Raw genomic sequence first — 25,226 nt, forward strand, 5'->3', positions numbered from 1 at the left:
ATACATCAGAAAACCCTTCATATACAGATTAATTAGTTAAGGTGCTACCTATTGCATATTAAATACTTCCAATGATTGCATCTGGATTATTAAAGTTATAAATCTGTGAAAATGGGGGCTTTCGATGTGTGCTGACAGACCCTTACATCTCCATGAACCAGCGGCGCTGCGGTCCTTTACCTCTTACTTCAAAGAGATCGAGTGAATGAGCATGCTTTATACTTCACTTACACACACACACACACACACACACACACACACACAGACACCTACCATATCTATAAGACATATGAGTACACGGACATCAAAAAGTTTCAGCTTGAATTTCAAATCCAAAGTAGGTCGCTTCTCCTCAAAAGCTACAGAGGAAAATAACAGCTCTAGTGTGACAATTGCTAGATACATTAAAGACAGCAGTTTTTTGTTTTTGTTTTAAGATTCTCCTTGCTAAAGAATAAGCCCCCTTATGGGGGCAGGAGGTGGGGGAGGGCGGTGAGAGGGTGGAGAAGTAGGTGAAGGAAGGATGTGAAGAAAGCAAGTCTGTCACTAATGAGCTGAATTTTACTTAGGTTTCCATTCATGAAATCCTTTTAAATACAAGGCAACATTTTCACAGCTGGAAAATTACTACAAAATCTTCATTTACTGCCAAAAGCAATAGATGTAGTTATGCATAATCTATGGATAATACTACATTCATGGGAGGGTGGCAAAACTAGATTCAATGCACAATACAGCAGCAAAAAGCAATACTTGAACGTTTTTCATGAATGGGTGACACGTCACTTTATATACAATTCTAAGCTATAACCCTGGGATTCGGTAAATGCAATTTGAAGCTTAAGTGGTAGGACAGTAGGTTCAATACTTTCAAAGCCGAATTTTAGAAATGGAAGGGGAACCGGATGGAAAACAATACTGTTTTGAAAATAACAGCAGAAATACTTTAGTCAGTAACAGAAGTATGTTAGCTTAAGATAGGTTTAGGATAAATATTGATGCTGTGATTTAAAAAAATTCTCTTATGGTGGGAACGTTCTTCAGCATGCATTGTTTAAGCCTAAAAGTAAAATCTGTCTGTAAGTCTACTGTGCTGTGCATTACTGAATGAGTGCATGTCTTTTATTTCTATGTCTAAACTACTAACAAAATATATCCTTAGAATACTTAAAAGTTACATTTTGGAGAAATTAAACGAAGGTGATCTTTTTTGGCCTTTTTTTCCCTACAATGCTAGAAACTAAAACTACTCTGTTCACACTTCTGCCCAAACACAGGAAACACGGACGTTTGCTCGGAAATTCATTTTTACTTTTTGATTTTAGATTTTAGTGTTTTATGTTGACCAAATTATGAAAACTTATAATAAGTCTGACTCTAGGTCCCGAACAGAAGTTCATAAACATTGGGACAGAGCATTTTCAGGCAGTGACAAGTGCAGATTCCTTTTTCAGCACAATTCTTGTCTCGGGTTGAAAGATAAAAATATTGATTCAGTTATAACCGAATCATTCACATCTGATAAGGCTAATCCTTAACAGTTCCATCCTGGCAGAGAACCTCTCCTTAGAAATGAATTTCCTCATAAAAAGAATAGTAGTATTGGAACAATACTTTTTAATGAATTCTATTTACATAAAACAAATCCCCAAATACAAAACTGACATCTTGGTTCATTTTATAAGGAACAAATTTGGCCAAGGCATATTAAAATATCTGCAGATAATCCGTAATACTGAAAACTCATGGATTTTAGTACTTTAAGAAGTATAAGAAGAGCTTCAGTTATACTAACAGAAAAAAGTGCTGAGAATTTTATAATATCTAATAAAACGCTAACTAAAAATGTCACCGTGTTAAAAAAATAATAATTACTAAGACCTCAAATGAGAAAATAGAATTCTAAACCAGATTTTGAGGTTTAGAACAGAAATTTATAAATGGGAAAAAAAAGTTGGTAAAAGCTATTTTTCCTTCTCCATTTCTTCATTAAATTATTTAATTTTTTGTATTTAGGAAAAGTTCCCAGAATTTCAAAACATATATATGCTCTCATAGGAAAACTAAGGTAACTCAGAAAATACAAATGAGCAATTTTAGCTCACAAATAAACAGTTGGCCAAGTATTATCTGATTCAGAATATTAAAATGAGCAAAACTATTCTATCTGCTTTGTACTGAATTTTCAATAAAGTCTTTGTGGAGATAAACATTAGACAAAAATGCAGTTCATTAAAAGCCTGGAGAATATAGATCTCCATTTACAGGTAAATTTTTTCTTTTAAAACCAGAAACACAGATTGTTTCATGGTAAGTATTTCAGATTTTTAAGGGAAAAAATAAGCAGATGACTAGTAATATTTTCATACCATTGTTTTCCACTTTACATTTCAGGATTATTTTGTACAAATCTATAAAGATAATTCACGGAAGTAATCGATGTTTTCGGGGAGCAGACTTAAAAGAGCTGACATATAATTTTGCAATAAACCCAATTCTTAAGGGTGGATGGAGAACAGTGTTTAGGGTGCCATGCTAGTGAAGAGCTGTTCCAACAACTCACTCCTCCTTCAGTGACTCTTATTTTGGTTCAAGACCCCAAATGCAACCATCTGTTCTATTATTTACGTAACTTGAAACCAAGACGAATTCTTCATTCCTAGAATTTGCCCATTGCTTTGGGTTATCAGGCATCTGACAATCACCTATTTTTTTCCCCCTCGGAATGATTTTCAGATCTGACTTCCTAATACTTTCTTCGCTAGTGATTTAAAGGCATTCAGAATCTCAACAGAGCAGACTACATTAGCTTCTCTCCTACTTAAAAACGTAAATGTTAAGATAAAAAATTAACTCAAGAAATTCGTACTCTCGTGACGCTAGTAAATTTTCCTAAAATATGTCACGCTTTAAAAAAAAGAAAAAAACCTTGGAATCAGTCCTTTTAGAAAAAGAGCAAACATCTGATGCTGGAATAATATATAGGAGCAGCTCATTGTGAAACCAAGATTCGCAAAGTCAAGAGTGATCTGAAGCAGCTTCCCTCTAAGTGTACTGGTAGCAATGATGATTTGTTTTGCATCGACAGAGCACACATAGATTTTCAAATTAAGAAATTGGTATCCTAATTTTAGAGGCAATCAGTTGTTTTTAAATGTTCTAGAAACACATGTATATATGAGGTATATGCATGTATTTTATATACAAAGATACATGAACATATATTCATGTACATATATATGCATATAAAATATGAACTTTTTTTTAGTGTTTATAATGAACAGTATTCCTGCAGCTAAGTATGTCTACAAATTGACTTCTGAGAAACCAGCCAGAGCATCGATTCTGCTTTATGAGATCCATTCCTGAGGAACAGTACGTCATGTACTTCGCAGCTATCCCTAGGCCTGTGGCAGGTTGGTAGGCCAGCACCAGCACCTAAGTGAATCCTAAGGAACTGCTTATTCATTGAGAATCTGGCCCGTTTTCACGTGAAATGTTTCAATTATTGAGCTCACTTCAAAGGTCACTCTTGATGGTCCCTGTTAATATTTACAGGTAAAATAATTTTTCGCAAGGAAACAGTATATAATGACGCCTGATAATGCAGTTTCTTGCAGTACCAAGATTTTCTTCATTCTTTTTCTCTTTCTTCTTTCCTTTTTGCCCTTAATCATAAATGCGGCACAACTGGCTTATTAACTGTTGGCAAATTTGCCAGCCTTCCTGGACGGTTCGTACGGCACTCTGAGGATACTGGGTGTCTCCTCCATGACCCTCACGAGGAGGTTGTCGATGTAGTCCTCGAGTTCCCGGATGTGGGTATCTTTCCTCCTCAGGAGCTCTTTGTGCTTCACCAGCTCCTGGAGGACCTCCTCGTAGGTCAGACCACGATACCCTGCAGTGGCATCAAAAGGGTTGCTGTCCTAGAACAGAAGAAAGATGGGTCACTTTAGGAGACAACATGGCGGGCAAATTCAGAATTATTTTGAACTTCAACTTTTGATTTTTCAAACCCCGATCAGGTTTTTTCTGTGTCTGTGGCTAGAACCAACACGACCGTTCACACCGCGGCTAGCCAGTCCTGAGGCAAGAACTAGGGCAGATGCACCAAAGCCTTGACTGTGATTCTAAATCCTTCTAGAACCGTGTTTTACTTTGTGGACAATGTCCTAATATACGAAATTGACCATATAATTTAGGACTAAAAGATAAAATGTTCTATAACAGATATAACTAAAATAGATTAAAACTAAAGATCTCTAAGAGTTACTTGGGACAACTCTTAAGAAGTTACTGAAAACTATACATTTGGACAATGGCTTAGTCCTCATGGAACTGCTCCCAGTGAACTGTGGTTTAATGTTATGACTTTGGCTTTCTATTGAGGATGGTTTCAAGAAGCAGCACTATCCCATGTGCTTCTTCACTTTGCTATGAACTGTTCAGGGCCTCCAGAATTAAATCAATGAGCAGCCTTGGAAGAAGCCCCATGGGGGTAACTTCTGTTTTAATTTAGAGGCAAAAGAAGCTTCTTCCCCCCTGAGGAACCAGTCTATTTCTTCCTCCTCCTAGTGCTAATCCCTATATAACTTATTTCCCTTTTTGCCCTGGTTATTAGGAAACTCGGAGTTCAACTACAATCATGTGAAGGAACACTCAGGATTAGTTTATCTGCATTCTCCTCTTTCACTTACTATTTTACTAACTTTATTCTATTGGTATTCTTTTTTACACAAAAATAATATAAACAAAACAGAAAAAGACACTGATTTAATTCATTTTTATTACAAAGCACTCTAATCAAAGAAAAATATTTGTCAGAAATTTCATCAAAACGGCACTAGAACATCATCTACAGTGTATAATATTTAGATTGATTATATAAACTATAACATCCAAATATAAAGGAGCAACCTTTATGCCTTTTTATACATAGTTCTATCCTTAAAACTCAACAGCTTAGAACTGGTTTTTATCACTTTCTTTCAAAACATTTCCATTCGGCTGTAAGGAAAAATACACCGAGGAAACCAGTCCTGCTCTCAAGGACTAACTGTCTCTAATCTATTCCATGGAGGATGGAGAACAGGGATTGGCGGGTGAGTGCAAAAAGGCCTTTTTTCTCTCTTGTATTCATTGGATTAAATTTGTCTTTATTCGTTTTCAGGATCTACTTTAACCTGGTGTATGTCTAGCTCACCACAAAAGCCCAAGTGTAACTTTTTATTCCCTCGTCCCCAAGGTACCTTGACTTTGCCAATCAGAGAAACACCTGAAGTACAGTTACCAGTTCGATGCTTCGGTTACCAAAGTCACTCCCTTCTCAAGGAAAAAGGGAAAAATTCAGGATTGAAAACTGCTCCAACCTCATGGAATCGCTCATGTTTTATAGAGAAGATACAGCTCATGCTAGGCCTTCAGAGACTCTGCCAAGCAGAAATGCATAACAGACATCCCAAGCAGTGGGCTCTGCTTGTTTAAAGGAGGAAAGCAGACTGAAGGCACAGTGGGCTCGACAGCAGGTGATCAGGGGAGAACGGGTGCCGGAAAACAAGGTTCAGGGCAGGGCATGGAGAGACTGAGATGGGAGGTTCCAACAGACCGTCGAGGACGCTGGATTATTGCAATGGGAGACAGGAAGCCACTGAAGGTTTCTCAACAGGGGCAGGATATGATTGAAGCGAAGTTCTAGGAAAATTAAAATGGCAGCAGTGGGTAAGATCATTTGGAGGGGCTGAGATTCTCTGTAAAGCTACTGAAATGTTAAAGTTAGTAAGAGCCTCCACTACATAAACAGAATGAATAGAGAGGATGCCAATGGAAAGTGAGCTTAAATTCTGTAAGACTGTATTTAAAACAACTTATTTTAGCAATAGAAACTGGGACCAGATACAACTTCAGCAGTTGTATTACCTTTGTCCCTAAAAAACATTTAAGAATATTGCTTTACCACACAACCCTGGAGACAAGTGTGGTTTACTTTTTCTTCTCTCTCTCAATCTTCTGTAATTATAAGAGTACACACACACACTCATGTATTTACTAATTTATTTAATTGGTCATGAGCAGTTTAAGATATAAAACTTAAAATTTCCTAACCACAATCTTATTAAACATTTATTATATTAAGCAGATTTCTACAGAAAAGATAAGACACAGTATTGAGGCAAGTTTATTTTTTAAATTTATTAAAAATAAGCTAAACTTTCTTACTGTAACCCAAGTAATTCTGCATAGATTTGAGACAGATACCAGCCTAGGCCTCACTTCCCTTATCTGATAAATGAGATGTTCTCCACGGTTCCTTTCAACTCTAAAATTTCCTGGTCTACAAAGTAATTTTTTTTCCTGAACTGCATTTTAGAAAAGTAATAACATCCAACTAATGTGATTTCATTTATCTAATAAAGCATATTCTGAAAAATAGGCATTCTTGTGCGAATTGCAGGGGTTAATGAAATTGAACTAAATGGGTTTCACTACTGACTAGTTGAGGCTGTTTTATATGTTTTCTTGGTTTAACATAATAACAGCATCTGAGTCTCTCTAATCTTAATCAAGTTACACATATATGAACTGATTTCTCCAAACTATTTAAGTGATGATATACAGTTAGAAAATCATTTATATTGTTATATTTAACCACACCAGTACTACCAGATATGTGATTGAAACTTTTTTTTTAAACATTTCTCTAAAAACAATGAGGATCAAAGACATGTTGAAAAATTCTTATTCTGACATACGTAGTTTACATTAATGCCATGATACGAATCAATCTAATGATTTAATCTCTCAAAATAATTCATCATCATCCCAGGATAATGTTCAATGCTTTAAAGCCATAATCTAGAGTAGAAAAGCCATTATTTGGCTTATTTTTCCCCTCACAACTATCTAATACTTATGTACAGACAGATTTCCTGAAAATACATTTCTGACCTTTTCAATACATTTTCCATTTGTCCTTTTATGTGAAAATTTTCCCCCAAATTTCTGCATCAAGTTTCTAGGCAGGAAAACATCTTAGAAACACATGTACTATAAACTATATTCTGGAAAAGAATATAAAATAATTAAAAACAGTTTTGTGCTTAGTTCCAGATTTTATCCCATATTTGAAAAGCATTTAACCCCTCTAATTTTAGGCCTGAGATTCTTAAACTGACTGATATACTCAATACATATGTATAGATCCACGTCTCCTTCTGTTGTTGATATAGCTCCCAATAAAATAATAAAGATTAATATCAATCCATACAATAGGAAATTAAATAATTTTCTGGTCACAAAAAGTATTTTGCTTGAAGAGGAAAACTCTCAGGCAAATACAAAATCAATTATTTTTCCAAAAGATACTTCTAATACTGTTCTCGGAAAAACTTCTAAAACCGAGAAACCTCCAAACTGGTAGAGATGCCCCCCTAACCTACAGTGGGATTCGAAAGTACTTAGTATTTACTCCCCTGGCTCCACACAGATAGCACATGTGTTTTTAAGATGTCTTCTTATATTGAAATTTAATGTAAATTTGTCTTCTCTCTTCCCCTTTTACAACCGATCCTTTGTCATTCTGACCCAACCTCTGTTAAAAATTTCCATATGCAGATATCAGAAAATAGGGAGTGGGTGAGAGATCAGCAGAATTATCACAATAAGTTTTCCAATTGCAATTTTAAATAACAGAGTTGTACAAAAGACTTTGGAGAATTACTAGTGATCTATTTTTACTTCACACATAGCCTAGACTTTTAAACGAGGAAATGTATATTTTTTGCAATATTTAAATTTCAACAAAAGCAAATTATCAGGACTCAAAATAACTGGAGATTTAAAGAAAGGTTGTCCTGGTAACCAAATATTGGTGGGGCACTAACTGACATCCAAGGCAGCTAGAGGAGAGAGAGAGAGAGAAGATGAAGGCTTGGCATTCTCTGATCATCTCATTATTGTTCTAATGAGGAACTTTGCTCTGGGAATATCATCTCAGCTACTTTCACATCTTTTGTCCTACTGCCTTCATCTCCCTTTCAGTTCTTAATTAGGCCTTAAAGAGCTCGCACTGCCCTTTCAACTGGCTACTCCTCCTGTTTAAACACTGAGCTTTCACAGACAGGTGTTGGCAATAGCATGTAAGACACACAAACTTAATTACAAAATACTATGTCCAGAAGGGGAAAGAAATAACTTGGTGGATGGCTATTATCGGAGAACTTAATGTAAATTACTTCAAACATCTTATAATCTTCAACATAAAAATTGTTCAAATACTTTTCCTCAATAACGCTCGGTAGAAGGATGAGCTTTCTCCTCTTAATTGTATCCTGCAGTAAATTAACAACACCTAGTAATCCTTTCGCTGCCATTTAGAATAGTTAGTATTCCAGAGAAAAATAATCACACATCAAGGATTCTTTTATCACCTTTAAATCCTTTAACTAAAACAATTTTCACATTTTATTTCTTTAAAGAATTCTAAGGATGCTTTTATGGCAATAAATTACAAGATTGGGAAAAGTACATGTACAAGCACAGAGAAATTGTAATTAAGGTTACTTAATAAACAATGGCTGCACATTAGATCGATTTTTTGATGTTGCATTTTGTTTGAGATTAAGTAACCGCCTGATAGAATTCATTTTATTATCTGATCAAAGGCTGACTTCATATATTCTGACATTTCTCACCAGACTGCCATATTCTAAAGACTTGAGTATTTATGAAACATCAAAACTTATAAATCATTTACATAAAACAGCAAAAATGCAGCACAAAGTCCTCTGCTTCTATAATGTTTTCTACCGTTCTAAGTACAAATAACTACATTTAGAATGGTTTACACACCACACCACACTGTCTTCTAGGCATATCACATCACAGAAAATTGTGGTATGTTATTGCTTTAAAAAATTCTTATTATACATCTGGATCACACACATTAAGGACAGATGGTTCAAACAGCAACCACCAGTCTCTTGGAATAAAGGCTCTATTTCTGTTATTCAGTGAGGATTCAGTTTTCTACCAAGAACATGCGCCCATACTTTTGTAAAGTAACTTACTCTCTAGGTTTGATGCATTTAGAATTGACTGAGGTGCAGTAGAACTCGGAACAGAGAGTCAAACCTGGACTTCAAATAATAATAAAATGAAGTTAAGATATCTGAATAGTCCTTGCAAAATCTGTGAGTTAATTCAGCTGGTAGCTTCCAAGCCTGTTAATATATTTGGTTTTGTTCTAAGAAGGTAAGTGTCCTAAAGGTTCTTTCAAAGCCTCTCCCTGTTAGCTAGATCTCTTGCCAGGATGCTGTTCCTATTGTTCAATGTTAATAAGGCAATTTTATTCTTTCTTCGATTTTTGCCACAACAACAAAAAATGTTCATTTTTCTCCCCGTGCTCTTATTTCCTAACTATAACGTTGACCCTGACATACAGCTTTCACATTAATTTTAAAACAGTCTGTAACCAAAATATGTGGATTCTAAATTGGCTTCAATTAGAACTATCATATTTGCTTGAATTTCTATAGATCATAAAGTCACACCCTACCGTATATTAAAGACAAAGATGGATTTTTGCTTTTCTTCTTTCTCCCCAGATTACCACATTAAACTATAATCCAAAGGTAACTGAGGGATTCAGGATGAAGGTCTTTTTAAAAATATATGCCAGCCAGAAGGCCGGCTTGTGGCTTCTTTTCCCGTAATGCACTAACGCCTCTGCAACTTACCGGGATTTTCCTGAGGTCCTCATTACTTGTTGGATTCATATGAAAACTAAGAAACAAAAGACAAACACAAATGTTAAAAGTATATCGCACAGTCCGCATGGTTGAGGGAACATAAAAACAGAACCTTTCTAACCAACACGGCAATAACAATTTCTGAAGTCCTAAATGACATGGATGAATGAAACTTAACCCAGGATGCAGGAGAAAAACAATACTGACTCAACATTCCCAAGCATCTACAATTTTAAACTTTAAAAGAAAACCTTTCAGTTATTATCAGAACTGAAGAACTGTACCTCTAAATGTATAGTTTCTAAAAATCTTTAAACATAAGCGATTTTACCCAGCAAGATAGTTTATACAGCTGAATTTTATCACTTATTCATGTTATATACACACTCACCTGAGGGCCTTCTGATATAAACTGTGGAGAATTCAATAAATTTTAGTTGGAAAGACTGTAGAATGCCAGAGTTAAAGCAATCCTTTAAAAAGATTATGTAGGTATTAGAAAAATTAATTTTTAAACATTATCCTATCAATGAGAATGAGTTCAGAGTTGTATGAACTATTTCTGTCATTAATGTGATTTCTAAGTGGTCTTCAAAATTTAAATACCCAAATGGACCAAAACAAAATGGATTTCTTCCATGCAGAGAGTAAGAGAACATCACAGCTGAATGCTATAATCATTTTCTTCTTTGAAACATGTCCATTAGGAAGGGACTACAACCAAAAAGTGGCTAAACTTCAAAGTCATCTGATGAGTAAATATTTCATCATTGCTATTCAAGTTTAACTTTTACCCAGCACTTAAGAGTATTGGACATTAGAGCCTCTACAAAGCATTACTGTCCTAGGAATCTTTTTATACCCGCCCCCCAAAACAATACTTAGCTGTAAAATAGACATTTTTTTCTTTATCTGTGTTTTATCAGCCAAATAATTGGAATCCTTTGAAGAAATTCACTTTTACAACTTTTGATGGCACGCACAAAAAGTCTGAACACTGGCTATAATGTCTGGACAATCTCTATTCCTACAGGCACATGTCCCAAGCTATAAACCCATGGGGCACACTTGCGTTTCTTGCATGAGAGAAGGCCTCACACGTCCAACATTTCATTTGTTATGACTAAGATTCGTAGTACGAGCTTCCAGAACTGATGACTGACCTTTTCTAGCTAGAACTCCTGTGGATAAACTGAGTATATTTCAGTAGAGCTGGGTGACATGGCAGAGAAGATTAAAACATATTTTAAATACCCACAAATGAACACCCCAGCAACAGGCTGATGCAGCTGACCCATATTCTCATTCACTGTCTTTACGGTGTTCTGTATGGTTCCAGACTAGCATCAGTGTACCAGCAAAGCCTTAAGAGCCTGAGCAAAGAGTGGCTTAAAAGAAATTAACAAAAATAAAATCCAACAAGCCACACGTAGGCCTGGAGTGTCATGGGAGGGGCTGCTAAACACAGGTGGTCCCCGTCCTCCCCAATTTCCAGTCCAAGGCAGTCAACATCAGGTTAGTCCTGGAGGGCTAACCTCTCCTGGCCATCTCCTCACGGCACACTGTTTTCTAATAGGTCAAGAAACACATTCTGTTGCATGGCTTTCCATCCAACGGAAATACTCTCACGCACAACATGATTTCCATTCAGGTCTGTGGTACACACCGCGGTTAGAGGAGAGAAGTGACTGATGGCCCTGGGGCCAAGGGGTGTGAATTCAAATCCCGATTCTGCCCTAATCTTGCTGGGTGACCCTGAGCAAGTCACTTAACTTTGTGTCATCTGTAAAAGGGGGGTGGCAATAGTCCCCGCATAGGAGACTACTGTTAAGATGAAATGAGTTAACAACATGTAAAACACTCAGCACACCCATACAATCTAGCAATTGCACCACTGGGTATTTACCCCAAAGATACAAATGTAGGGATCCAAAGGGTACGTGTACCCCGATGTTTATAGCAGCAATGTCCACAGTAGCCAAACGGTGGAAAGAGCCAAGATGTCCATCCACAGATGAATGGATAAAGAAGATGGGGTATATATACACAATGGAATATTATGTAGCCATCAAATGAATGAGATCTCGCCATTTGCAATGATGTGGATGGAACTGGAGGGTATTATGCTGAGTGAAATAAGTCAATCAGAGAAAGACATGTATCATATGACCTCACTGATATGAGGAATTCTTAATCTCAGGAAACAAACTGAGGGTTGCTGGAGTGGGGGTGGGGTGGGAGGGATGGGGTGGCTGGGTGATAGACATTGGGTAGGGTATGTGCTATGGTGAGAGCTGTGAATTGTGCAAGACTGTTGAGTCACAGATCTGTACCTCTGAAACAAATAATGCAATATATGTTAAGAAAAAAAAAAAGAAGATAGCAGGAGGGGATGAATGAAGGGGGGAAATTGGAAGGGGAGACCGACTATGAGAGACGATGGACTCTGAAAAACAAACTGAGGGTTCTAGAGGGGAGGGGGTGGGGAGATGGGTTAGCCTGGTGATGGGTATTTTTTTTTTTTTAAAGATTTTATTTATTTGAGAGAGAGAGAGAGAGAGAGAGAGAAACAGTATGAGAGGGGAGAAGGTCAGAGGGAGAAGCAGGCTCCCCACTGAGCCGGGAGCCTGATGTGGGACTCGATCCCAGGACTCCGGGATCATGACCTGAGCCGAAGGCAGTCGCTTAACCAACTGAGCCACCCAGGCGCCCTGGTGATGGGTATTAAAGAGGGCATATTCTGTGTGGAGCACTGGGTGTTATACACAAACAATGAATCATGGAACACTACATCAAAAACTAATGATGTAATGTATGGTGATTAACATAACAATAAAAAAATTTAAAGAGAAAAAAACACTCAGCACAGTGACTAACAGAACATGCTCAGTGAATTATTTTATTTAATAAACATTTACATGGCACTTAGACTGTGCCAGATACTCCTCTAAGCACTTCACCAAAATTAACCCATTTAATCTTTATAACCCATAAGGGAGGTGTGATTTTTCATTTTCAGGATAAGGGAACGAGTCACAGAAAGGTTCGGTAACTTGAGTGTGGCCAGTCAGTAAGAGCGGGAGGTGGGGAGGTGCCTGGTTCTAGCCCCTGCCCTCCTAACTCTGACACACAGCCTAGCCCTGCTCTCTGCACACAGATCTGCTGAGGGAGTACCGGCCACACTGCTGAAGCCCCGAACAGACAGGAGTCACGGATTCCTCAGAACACAAACACCCCATCCTTTTGAGCAGGCACATGGCAGAGCTGCACCTGTGGAGGGAGGGGAGCGCACTCAAGAGTCTCACTTTTAGACCCCATGGAAAACAAAATGTCCCATCGCAGCAGTTAGCTAAGGAAGGCCCATGTCAAGGAAAAGGGAGGATTTAAAATTACATGAAGGATAGGTTTGGCAGAGAGAAAGGGCTCTGAAGATAGACGCGTGGCCTGCGGCTGCGAGACACGGCGCCACTGCAGTACACGGAAGAGACTAGAACACAAGGCCCGTGGGGAGGAAGCAGCCCTTGAAGGCTCTTGATGCAAAAGATGGGGCTCTTAGGACCTGATCCCTTAGAGCAGTAGGCAAGTTTTTGACAATTTTAATCTTCTTTCATAAATGCTATTTAGACAACTCATGTCCGGTAGCATAATCCATACCATTACAATTGACAATAATGACAACTGTATGAATATCGTGAACAACAGTATGACTGTACAAATAACATTCTCTGTCTCAGGAAGAAAGTACTGACCTGAGAAACAGAAATGCTGGCATTAGATTTATTGTAATACAGATTTTTCGAAAACAAACATTGAGGACACAGATTTTACCAAAATCACAAAACTACCAATATGTAATATCCAGTAGCTTTAGCCTATGAAACTAAAGTGAGACTCAGGGACAGCCCGGAAAATGTCTGAGAATTCTTAAGAATGCTGAAATGACAAAGGTCACCCCCCGGCTGGGGAAAGGGTGTCGTGCACAGCCGGCCCTGCTACCCCCATTATGACTGGCAGCCATGCGCAGCACAGAGCTGAGCAAGAGGGCTCTCGCGCGGGGCATTGTCTGCAGTATAAAGGCACAGCCCCTCCCTTGGGGTCGGCTTTATTTTCACACACTGACGTGTCAAACACATGACACACTCAGTCATTCATGGCTGCCTTTTTTGATCTGTCCTTAAGGGGGGAAAAAGAGTTAACTGAACTGGATTGAATTAGCCTGGCGAAAAATAAAATGTCTCTATTTATCAAAGTGTGGCACCAATTTGTGTTATCTTTCTCTCTGGAATGCTGTCCTCCTGTCAGACAAGATATCGAATAATGCAGTCTGACTGCTCAACTGAGTTGTTGACAGGTTAAGGGAAATGGTGTTTTTAATCAGGTGTAAGGATGAACTTAGACATGCTCCTACTGAAAAAGTCTATACAAATTTCAACTTCATGATTAATTAAGGAACTTCAGTTTTAGAAATCACAACTGAAGGAGTTTGGCGGTGACAAAGAACTTTAAAGCAAATTTTAAGCTGATGAAAATATTTTAAATTTGTATTTTCAAAAATATTTTAAGCTAAGAAAGTGTGTTACCTGAACGTTCTAAAGTTTTTGTCAATTGTTTCACCTCATATTTCCCAAATTTTAAAGAATTTTTCCCAAGTAAACTCTAATTTACAAGTTTAAATGAATACTACCAAACGTATTTCAAGAAATCATTAGTATCTCTTCTATAACATCACTTATTAGTTATTTTGAAGTTAAAATAAATATTGAGTAAGGAAATAATTGGTGAGAACTTGAAACTGTCCTAAAATAGCTGCTCTGCACTAGCCTTCCACAAACAGAAAGGCCAACCAACCTTTATGAAGTGATAAAATTAACCACTGCATGAGTCACTAAGGCATTTGGCTGCATTCATTTTCTTCTTTGTCCTTCCTTTTCTCTAAATACATTCTTTTAGAGCAAGAATATCTAAGACTAGAGAGTATTGAGAGTGAAAATGTATAAAGTCCTTGTCAAGAAAAAAAAAACAAAAACCCCACAGAAGAACAAAGATCTATTAAAACCGATTAACTGTCTTGTTAGCGTAAGACAATGCAAACTGTGTAAATTCCTGGCTCTAGGACTTCAAATCTTTCAGTGAGAAGTCACGTAACAACACTTGAAGCTCTTCTGAAGGCATTTAAAAACAAGTATTATTACCTCTTCCATGTTATCTCTTTCCAAGCCCCATTATTGCTGAAATTATAAAGCTAAATACATTTTTGGCCTATACCGTGATCCATTTTGTATTTAATAAGGGAATTCAAGTTATTTGCAAAATCCAGGAGGTGACCCACCTGGCTGGAAGGGGGCAAAGAAGGAAGGAGGGGTGCACCAGAGGAGTAACTTATTGTGTATGGGAAATAAGTATAACTTTAAACTATCACAGAATAACTTCTAAGATCGTTTGCAAAGGACACTAACCTATTACTCTTCTTGTTTAACTGTCTCGAGAGTAGGCACTAGAGACCCAAGGCTTCACTCTGGTGACAAATGTAGTTGGGAGAGGAGTATAAACTAAGAACTCTAACGTAACAGAAAACTTTTAATGAATCTGCAAAGAGGAAAAGAAAAAATACCCCACTGACAGTGAAGCAAGGGCAAAGAATGACAGTAAGCCTTACAACAGCTGATATTTTATTGACTTTAACTGTGCTACCAGGCACACTTCAGAGCACTTTACATGTTAGCTCACTTAATCCTTGTACTGTGCTGTTTTTATTTCCGTTTCCAGCAGCAGAAAGAGGCACAGAGAAGTTAAGAAGCTTACTCAAGGTAACACAGTTATCAAGTGGTAGAGTCAGGATGCAAAGAAAGGCAACCAAACTCCACAGTCCAAGCTCCTTAGTCAGGAACTTCTTCTCCTCACACTTTCTAAACCCTTCAGTCCTGCTGTGAGCTCAGAGAGGGTTCCCTTCAGGGAGTGCAGGATAATTACCTGAGGGGTCTCCCAATCAGAAGTGACTAAGAAAAGTCCAAGTTAATCTTTTTTTTTTTAAGATTTTATTTATTTATTTGAGAGAGAGAGAATGAGAGACAGAGAGCACAAGAGGGAAGAGGGTCAGAGGGAGAAGCAGACTCCCTGCCGAGCAGGGAGCCCGATGTGGGACTCGATCCCGGGACTCCAGGATCATGACCTGAGCCGAAGGCAGTCGCTTAACCAACTGAGCCACCCAGGCACCCAAAGTCCAAGTTAATCTTAAAAGAGGTAGAACACAGGCTGCAAAGCAATAGGTTTCCAAAGAACTGTGCCCACCCTTTTCTGTTGGCCCCTCCTGCTCCATATTCTGCCCCTCCCTGCGCCCCAGCAGGCTGACGTCAGCAGAGTGTGTCCTCTGGGCCGCCTTGCCCAGTGGCTTCCAGTTACTCTCTGGCCCTGGGAGGCACCTGCAAGAGAGTGGGGACAGAAAAGGGGTGGCAGGGGGCAGGGCATGTATCCCCCGCTACAGCCCCATCTCACTGCTGCCTCAGGCCCTCCCTGCTGGGCTACAGTTTTAAGCAGGAGCTTCTCTATAAACGGCCACAGATGAGCCACAGCTGTCCCTTCTAGCCACTGCAGGCTCCTGGGGCTATACTTTCCCTCCTCGGTGTCCTTAACCCCAGGCACCCCTCTGTAAATGGTCTCTCACTAAACGTTCTTCAATTATCTGTTTTGAGCATGTCAGTTGTTTCCTGCTGGGACTCTACACCTGATACAAGATTATACAATAAATGCCATAAACTATTAACTTCATAATATAAAGCAGTTAAGGACAAAAGTTTGTCCTCTTTATCTATCAAAACGAAAGAAGAGAGAGCCAAAGAAAAAACAATATCCCACAATTATTCATATGAATTATCTATACTTCCCTTCTTCCTTCAATTTCTGGCTTTTGCTCTATAATTACTTATTTTAACACTCTTTTCTGTCTTCCCAGAATATACAACGTCTTCTACTTTGTAAATGATAATTCACATTTACATGCTGGCCACAAAAAAGTTCCTGGCCTTCATTTAACAACACTTTTCACATTCACAGAGCTAGACTTTATGTTCAAAATTATTTTCAATTTAGAATTACATTATTAAAGACTGACTGCTCTTGCAGTTTTGAGATGGCGTAATTGCTTAAAGTGACTTGAATTTGAATACCACCTCATATTTATATACTACCTTACAATTTAGAACACATTTTCCCAAGCAGAATTTCTCTAGACAAGTTTCCAAAGGAAGAGTAATCAAGGTGGGAGTACTGCTACTCACATTCAGATCCATTCAATCAAAATCCCATTTGATCAATTTCGTCTTCTGATTCCCCCACTCGCTCCCTCTGATGGACCTGCTTTGTGGACCCACTACCATCCCAATTGTTCCCCCACCCATTGTGCTTACTCACCTCTCCCCCCAGGGCATGCAGACAGCTTGTTACCCCCTCCTACAGGGCCCATCTTTATTTTGCCAATTTCTAATCCCTCCTGAGAACCCCTGCTGACTTTGTTACTCACTCACCTTCTGTAATTTGCAACACATTCCCCACCACCAACACTCACTGCTGCTTTTATAAAGGTCACCAACAGCCTCATTCTCTTTAACCTCTCAGCTCCATCTGATAACAATGACTGTGTCATTCTTTTTGAGACTCTCTTCTGTGATACCTGGTAGCCGAGATGTTCTCCTATGTTTCCAATTATACCCTTTCCTTGTCATCTTCATCTTCTCACCCCTATGAGAGACACACTGGATATTTCTTTTTTTTTCTCCCAAAGATTTTATTTATTTGAGAGAGAGAATGAGATAGAGAGAGCACGAGATGGGGGAGGGTCAGAGGGAGAAGTCAGACTCCCTGCTGAGCAGGGAGCCTGATGCGGGACTCGATCCCGGGACTCCAGGATCATGACCTGAGCCGAAGGCAGTCGCTTAACCAACTGAGCCACCCAGGCGCCTGACAATGGATATTTCTTAAGGTTCTGCTTTCAGACCTCTTTGTACTCTACCTTGGTGATTTCATATTCTCCCCCCACTTCCCCTGCCACAGTGATATGGCCTGGTGACTGCTCAATCTTTTATCTTCCACTATGGTTGCATTATCCTTTGAATACCACCTTTACGAATGTCTGTTTGAAGTCTGAGACTGGATATCCTCCCCATACCTGAAAGTTAACATGTCCCAAACCAATCACCATCTTGACTTTTGTATCAGTTCAGTCTGATTTTCCAATTTCTGGCATAACCAAGTCTCCTGGTCATCCAAGGAGAAGCCTCGGGGATGCACTGGACTCTGGCCTTCAGCTTGGAAGATTCTGCCTCATCAGTAAGCTGCAGATTCTCCCCATTCAGCTCCTGGACATGGCTCTCTCATGTTTTCTTGCTACTCATGGTCACTGCTACCTTTCTGATCACAAGACCACATCACCCCCAGCCCAGACTACTGCCAACAGCCTCTTACCAGTCTCTACCAGTCCTTCCTTGTCCAATCCAGCCTAAGCAACATGGCTGGGTAAGATACTCTGAAGCTCAAGTCTAACCTTGTTACTCATCTGTCAAAAAACTTCTGGCCTTCAACTTCCTCCTGAATAACAAATTTCTTAGCCTGGTTTTCAAAGCCTGTTGGATTTGACTCAAATTATCTTTCTAAACTTACTGCCCAACACCTAGTACCCAGGTACAACCTACTTGCTCTAAATTGCATATTTTTAATGAACAAATAAGAGATGCCACCTATTTGAAAAAATCAGGATTGAAAGAAGGTTAAGAGAAATGAATATGACATTGTTATGACAAAGTGCTATTCAAATGTAAGGTAAGTAAACCTAGACACAGACCTTATATCCTTCATAAAAATTAACTCAAGACTGACCACAGGCTCAAATGTAAAACATAAAACTGTGAAACTCCTAGAAGATAACATAGGAGGAAATCCAGATGACCTTGGGAATGGCAATGACTTCATAGATACAAAACCAAAGGCATGATCTATGAAAAAACAAACTGATAAGCTGAACTTCATTAAAAATTTCTGCTCTGTGAAAGGCATTAAGAGAATGAAAAGACAAGCCACAGACTGGGAGACAATATTTGCAAAAGACATCTGATAAAAGACCGTTATCCAAAATATACAAAGAACTCTTAAAACTCAACAATAAGAAAACAAGGAACCCCATGGAAAAATGGGCCCAAATCTCAACAGACAACTTCACAGAAGTGATACAGATGACAATAAATATATGAAGAGATGCTCCACATCATATGTCATCAGGGAAATGCAAACTAAAACAATAATGAGATACCATTACACATCTATTAAAACGGCCAAAATCCAGAACACTGACACCACCAAATGCCAATGCAGATGTGGAACACCAGAACTGTCATTCACTACTGGAAATGGAAAATGGTACGGCCACTTTGGAAGACAGTTTGTGGTTTCTTACAAAACTAAACCTACTCTTTTTTTTTTTAAGATTTATTTGAGAGAGAGAGATAGAGAGAGAGAGTGCACGCAGGGGGAGGGGCAGAGGGGAAGGGAAAGAGCCTTAAGCAGGCTCCGTGTTGAGTGAGAAGCCCGACATGGGGCTCAATCTCATGACCCTGAGATTGAGCCCGACATGGGGCTCAATCTCATGACCCTGAGATCACAACCTGAGCCAAAACCAAGAGTCGGATGCTTAACTGACTGCGTCACCCAGGCTCCCCACTAAACACACTCTTACAATACAATCCACACACAATGACAACTGCACTCCATGGTACTACCCAAAGGTGTTGAAAATTATGTCCACACAAAAACCTGCACACAGAAGATTTATTCATAACTGCCAAAACTCGGTAGCAACCAGGACGTTCTTCAGTAGGTGAATGGATAAACTGTAGTACATACAAACAATGGAGTATTATTCAGTGCTAAAGAAGAAATGAGCTATGGGGCTCCTGGGTGGCTCAGTCGTTAAGCGTCTGCCTTCGGCTCAGGTCATGATCCCAGGGTCCTGGGATCGAGCCCCACATGGGGCTCCCTGCTCCGCGGGAAGCCTGCTTCTCCCTCTCCCACTCCCCATGCTTGTGTTCCCTTTCTCGCTGTGTCTCTTTCTGTGAAATAAATAAATAAATAAATCTTTAAAAAAAAAAAAAAAGAAGAAGAAATGAGCTATAAAGACATGGAGGAACTTTAGATACATATTACTAAGTGAAAGAAGCCAATCTGAAAAGGCAGGCTACGGACTGTAGGATTCCAACTATATGACATTCTGGAAAAGGCAGAAACTATGGCCACAGTAAAAAGATCAGTGGTTTTCAGGGTTTGGGGGAAGGGAGTGATCAACAGGCAGAGCACCCGGGACTTTTAGGGCAGTGAAAATACTCTGTATGATACTGTACAGGTGGACACATGTCATTATACATTTGTCCAAACCCACAGAATGTACAACACCAAGAGTGAACCCTAATGTAAACTATGGACTTTGTATAATTATGATGTGTCCTTGTAAGTCCATCAACTGTAACAAATGCACAACCCTAGCGGGAGTGCTGATAATGGCAGAGGCTATGCATACAGGAACTCTCTGTACTTTCTGCTCAGTTTTGCTGTGATGTAAAACTGCTCTAAAAATAAATTTTGTTTAAAGTTTGCCTTTTGTGCATCTATCTTACTTCCTGGATTCCCCATCCCTTCTGCTACAAATTACTTGAAGAAAGGAATGATATTTCATTAATCTTTTCAGTCCTGGCATCTTGACCCAGTACCTAGAGTGCGGCAGATGCTTAATAAATATATACTGAATAAATCAATAGCCAGTGCTTAACAAAAATTTCTAAGAACTGGGCTAATAGTTGACTGAGCAAATCGACAGTAGGTCAATATAAGTTTTAACAAGATATCAAGTCCTCAAAGAGCAGAGGAAATCGTTTTTGCTGAGTAACAAAGATTAATTATATCTAGACCTGATAGTATATTAATGGAATGTTTTTCAGTTCTTTTTAAGATAGGAAGAATTATTCTGATACTTAAAACTGCCAGTATGAATTGAAATAAGTTTCAAATTGGTGACCTGCAATAAAATCAATTCAACTAGCCAGTGTATCCAACCAGGTCTACCACAGTTTAGGTATTTGACCACAATACAGATTAATTTTGAGACTTTTCTGGTAAACCCTGAAAACATTTATTCCACAAAAGCTCAATGTTAAAGGAGCTTAAAGAAATGCCCTATAATGATCCTCTTTATAAAAACCCTAAAAAATAAAGTGTCCAAAGAGAGATCCCACTAACAAACACAACCTGTAACGTATTTCAGTTTTATTACATGTGCAAAAGGGCTTAAGAAACAAGGTACAACTCAATATTGCTCCTTCCTCCTTTTTAGGAAAAGCAAAAAAAAAAAAAAAAAAAAGCACAAATCAATGACATTATAGATTAAAATACTACATTATCTCTCCTGGGACTGGGCACACACACTGAATATCTGAATGGCAAAACAAAACCTAATACATAAATGTCTATGGGGATTAACTGTAATTTACTTATTAATATTCTCACAGGATGTCTTTCATGAGATCTTATAGGCAAGACAATTAAAAATTGTGGTCAATGACACCAGAGATCATGAACAGCAAATTCAGAGCAAGCTGCTTTTCAATCATGAATATCAATGAATATGTCACTGAAAAAGTCCTAAAACTTGACGATTTAAAGAGATCTATGAAGTTAAGGCATATTTCATCAAGAATATCATATTCAATCTAGTTTAACTTACCATTTTCTCCTGGTGAAGAAATGAAATAATTATTTTAAATACATTCCCAAATTTCCAAACATAAGCCCTATGGCTTGTGTAATCAAGGCCAACCCAAGCACCTGATAAGCCTTTCCTGTGAGAGGCTGAGGGCTGAGGACAACCTGGGCACAGGAACTCCTCCATGAGGGGTGGGCAAGGCAAGCTGGCTCTGGGTCCCTTTGGCCAAGGCAAAGAAGGCCAGACAGCCCACAACATCCTGGGCCAAGAGCATCCCAAGCTGGCTCTGTACCTGGGACAAAGCCAATTTCTGGAGAGAAAGCCACGGTGCCCTCTGGTCACCAGGAAGGCCTCAGATGTTCAAGAACAGCCTGCAATGAGGCCCCTGGCCAGAAAGCATCTGCTTCCCCAGCCAGTCATCTCTGTTGGGCCTTCAGGGAGGGGCTTCCAAGGCAGCCAGACTTACTGGGGACCCTCCATTAGGTGATACAAACCCCAGACTCCTGTGCATACTCCTTGGAAGCAGAGCTGCTGGGGTGACTGGGAGATTTCTGGCCACTACACCCTCGGCTGAGAAGCCCAGCCTTAAAAACCAAGTCTTGGTGATCAAGAGCTGGTTTCCCAGAGCTAAGAAATTATAAAATTTTGCTGGAAAAGAATTTGTTGTTTTGTATAAAAATACACTCCCTAGCCCCTCGAAAAGTGGATGAATATAATGATTTTATTGGAAATTGTATATTATACTGTATCCCTCAGCCAGCTTTTTCTGAATGGTTCTCTTATAAAAAAAAGAAAGAAAAAAAAAACTAAGAACATTTTAAACACAGGCATCCGCTGATTTTTTAGAGTGTACCTTGTCATATTTGCAAATTTCTGCTGCCACAATAACTTCCCCATTGTCCTGTTCCTACAAGCTACATAAATAAATTACTTTTCACTCTAAACAGCTTTTATTCTGAATCTAAAAATCACACTTAGAAATGAGGTCTCACTGGCATCTTTTGATTTTGTGTCTCTTCCTATTCAGGCCCATATTATATATGCATTACCTATATCACTGTTCTCTGGGTGTCCCCAAAATTGGTGTTCCATCACATCACTCCTAGGCCAAAATATCTTTATACTTATTACAGAATTAGGTGCAAATTCTTCATTCTGGTATGCTACATTCCCATTAACAAGGTCCAATCTCCACTACTGCCTTCGACCTTAACAATTCCAGGTAGTGGGTCCCTGATAGCCACTTAAAACACTCATTTTTAATGCATTGCCTGGTCTCATTTTAACCTTCATTCATAAAAGCACTTTCCTCTCTCCATAGATCCATCCTTTGAGACTCTGCCAATTCTACCTTTTCCATGACACCTAGACTGCGTGACCTTATTCATTTAATCTGTCATTTTTAGCTCTCTGAGCATTTACTAACTGCATCACCAATTAGGACAATTAATTACATATTTTGTATCTACCTGCCTGGGATCTAAAGACAGAGACATCGCCTGATGCATCTCTGTTTCACAATAGTAACAATTCTTATACAAGACAGGAGAGCAATGTCCATACCTTATTATCAAGTTCTAAAACATCTTTTTGTAGAATGTCACCCCAATATATACTGTCTCCTGGTAGTCTAAAGATAATAGGCACAAAAAGTGACATTTTAAGACCCTGCCCATCCCTATTATTCCATAAAATAAAGTGATGGCAATACAAAAATATCTTACATTTAACTTTTGTTTATATTTTCTCTTAAGGAATATCTTTTAAAAACAGAATGACAGAATATTAAAAATGCAATTAATATTATTTCAGGCATATTAAAGAACCTTGAGTCCAGAGACTCCTCAAGCAGAATCTTATTTTCTTAGTGAAAACCAGAGAGAAAAGAAGGCACCCTCCTTAACAAAGAAATGAAAGGAAGAGCCCACCTTCAAATCTCGGTTAGAAGGGATACCCTGGTGCCTGTGTTGAATTTCCTAAGGCAGAGACCCTTTTCGCAGAGGACTCTGGAATGTTCTGAAGAGTTTTCCGTAAAGTAGCATTTATCGTTCTTATAATGATAGTTTGAACTGTCATCTTTAACAATTTAATCTAAGGTCAGACATGTAAGTTTAGAAAATTTTCATCATGATTTAAGGAAAAGCCAAAACTTAGCTGTCTGCCCTGCACTGCCCTTATTAGAACTACGCAAGAATTTCTGAACACAGGATTTGATAGCAATATTGATTATAATACCTTTGCCTTGTAGAGCAATAAAACAAATTTTCTACTTAATACCGGGAATATTTTACTTAATCTCAATGTGGTTCAGTTTACTGAAGATTATTATTGAACATACTTCTTGAAAGAAACTAGAAAAACTATCAAGTTTATTGTTTTCTGCCAAATGTATATATCCTCTACTAGTCAGTGAGAAACATGAGTTCCTAAATTCTACTTTAAGTTGAGAATACATCAGTACTTGGAAATAATTTCAGTTAACGTATTTAAAGCAATTATTACATATGCTGTAGACACTGTGCAATAAGGCCATAGTGAGAGCTACCATTTCCCGGTTCACCCTGTGGTAAACCATGCTCCACACTTTATCCCATTTTACAGTTGAGAAAAATGAGGCTTAGAAAGGTTAAATAAGTTCATACAGCAGCTAGTTATTCAAAAGACTCAAATCCAGACCCGAGTCCAAAATTTGAACTCTTAATACCTATCCTATACTTCCTTTACAATATTCTACTATTACTATATTTATATTTTCATGTTATATTATAACACCTTTGACTGGAAGAAGGTAATCAAATATATATATTCTGAATCAAGTATTAAATTATGTTCAGTATGATTTCCACTTTTCATTTATTTGGGGCATTTAATTTCTTTGAAAATGAAAAAATCCGTATGAAACAAAATATACTGTATACCTCTAGTCAACAAAATATGTGATTAACCTGAACACCCCCATTCCCACTCCAGGATCCATAACAAAGAGGTCATTATACCTAATGCAGACCCGCTGCAGGGCACTCACTAATTGGCTCCTTGGTAGCCTAAAGTAGCAAACATACTTCCTCAGGAACCTACCAGGCATGGAGTATAGCTCCATGACTCCAACTAAAAAAGAAATGGTAGAATTACCAAGTAGTGAGTAAAGAGCTAATGATACAAGAGTATACAGTCATTATTTATAAAATATTCCTTCAAAATGCATCTCTCAATTTTTGAAAAATAAGGTTTCTTGCTATTTACTGAAATAACTGTCTATCCACTCATTCCCCAATTATAAAATCATCTCTGATGGTCAAGAACAAGCTCAAAGGCCTCTTCCTTGAAGAAGCATTTTCCAATTTCTAGCAAAGTGTTCCTTTACCTTTTCTACAGTAAACTCTGTTCAACACAGTTCATTCTGCCTGGAATATGGGTCACTGCTTACACATTCCTCTCCCTATGTGGCTACTGGGACTTTATCCTCTATGAATTCTATCTTCAAGCCACCCACCCCCAGCCCTGGTAGAGCTTCACATACATGTCTGTTAAAACAATTTTTAAAAACTGGCAATTTGAATTAAGCATTACTATAGACAGAACTGAGTCATGTAATTGCTATTTAAGTGGTATTAGCACTTTTGTCAGAAAGATTTCTAAGGTTAAAATAAATACATAAGGGGCGCCTGGGTGGCTCAGTCGTTAAGCGTCTGCCTTTGGCTCAGGTCATGATCCCAGGGTCCTGGGGTCAAGTCCCACATCGG

General features: G+C 38.5%; 1 protein-coding gene across 1 annotated transcript in view; it reads right to left on the reverse strand.

Annotated features, from left to right (window-relative positions):
- Positions 1-3,698: 3,698 nt before the first annotated feature.
- The window catches only part of RAB11FIP2 (RAB11 family interacting protein 2), a 39,239-nt gene continuing 17,711 nt past the window's right edge, over positions 3,699-25,226 (reverse strand). Inside the window, exons 4-5 of the mRNA XM_027596465.2 lie at positions 9,735-9,780; positions 3,699-3,926 (exon numbers count right to left, since the gene is read on the reverse strand). Coding sequence (XP_027452266.1) covers positions 3,699-3,926; positions 9,735-9,780 — 274 coding nt within the window. The remainder of the gene's footprint in view (positions 3,927-9,734; positions 9,781-25,226) is intronic.

Source organism: Zalophus californianus, chromosome 15 (assembly GCF_009762305.2).
Source record: "Zalophus californianus isolate mZalCal1 chromosome 15, mZalCal1.pri.v2, whole genome shotgun sequence".
NCBI lineage: Eukaryota > Metazoa > Chordata > Mammalia > Carnivora > Otariidae > Zalophus > Zalophus californianus.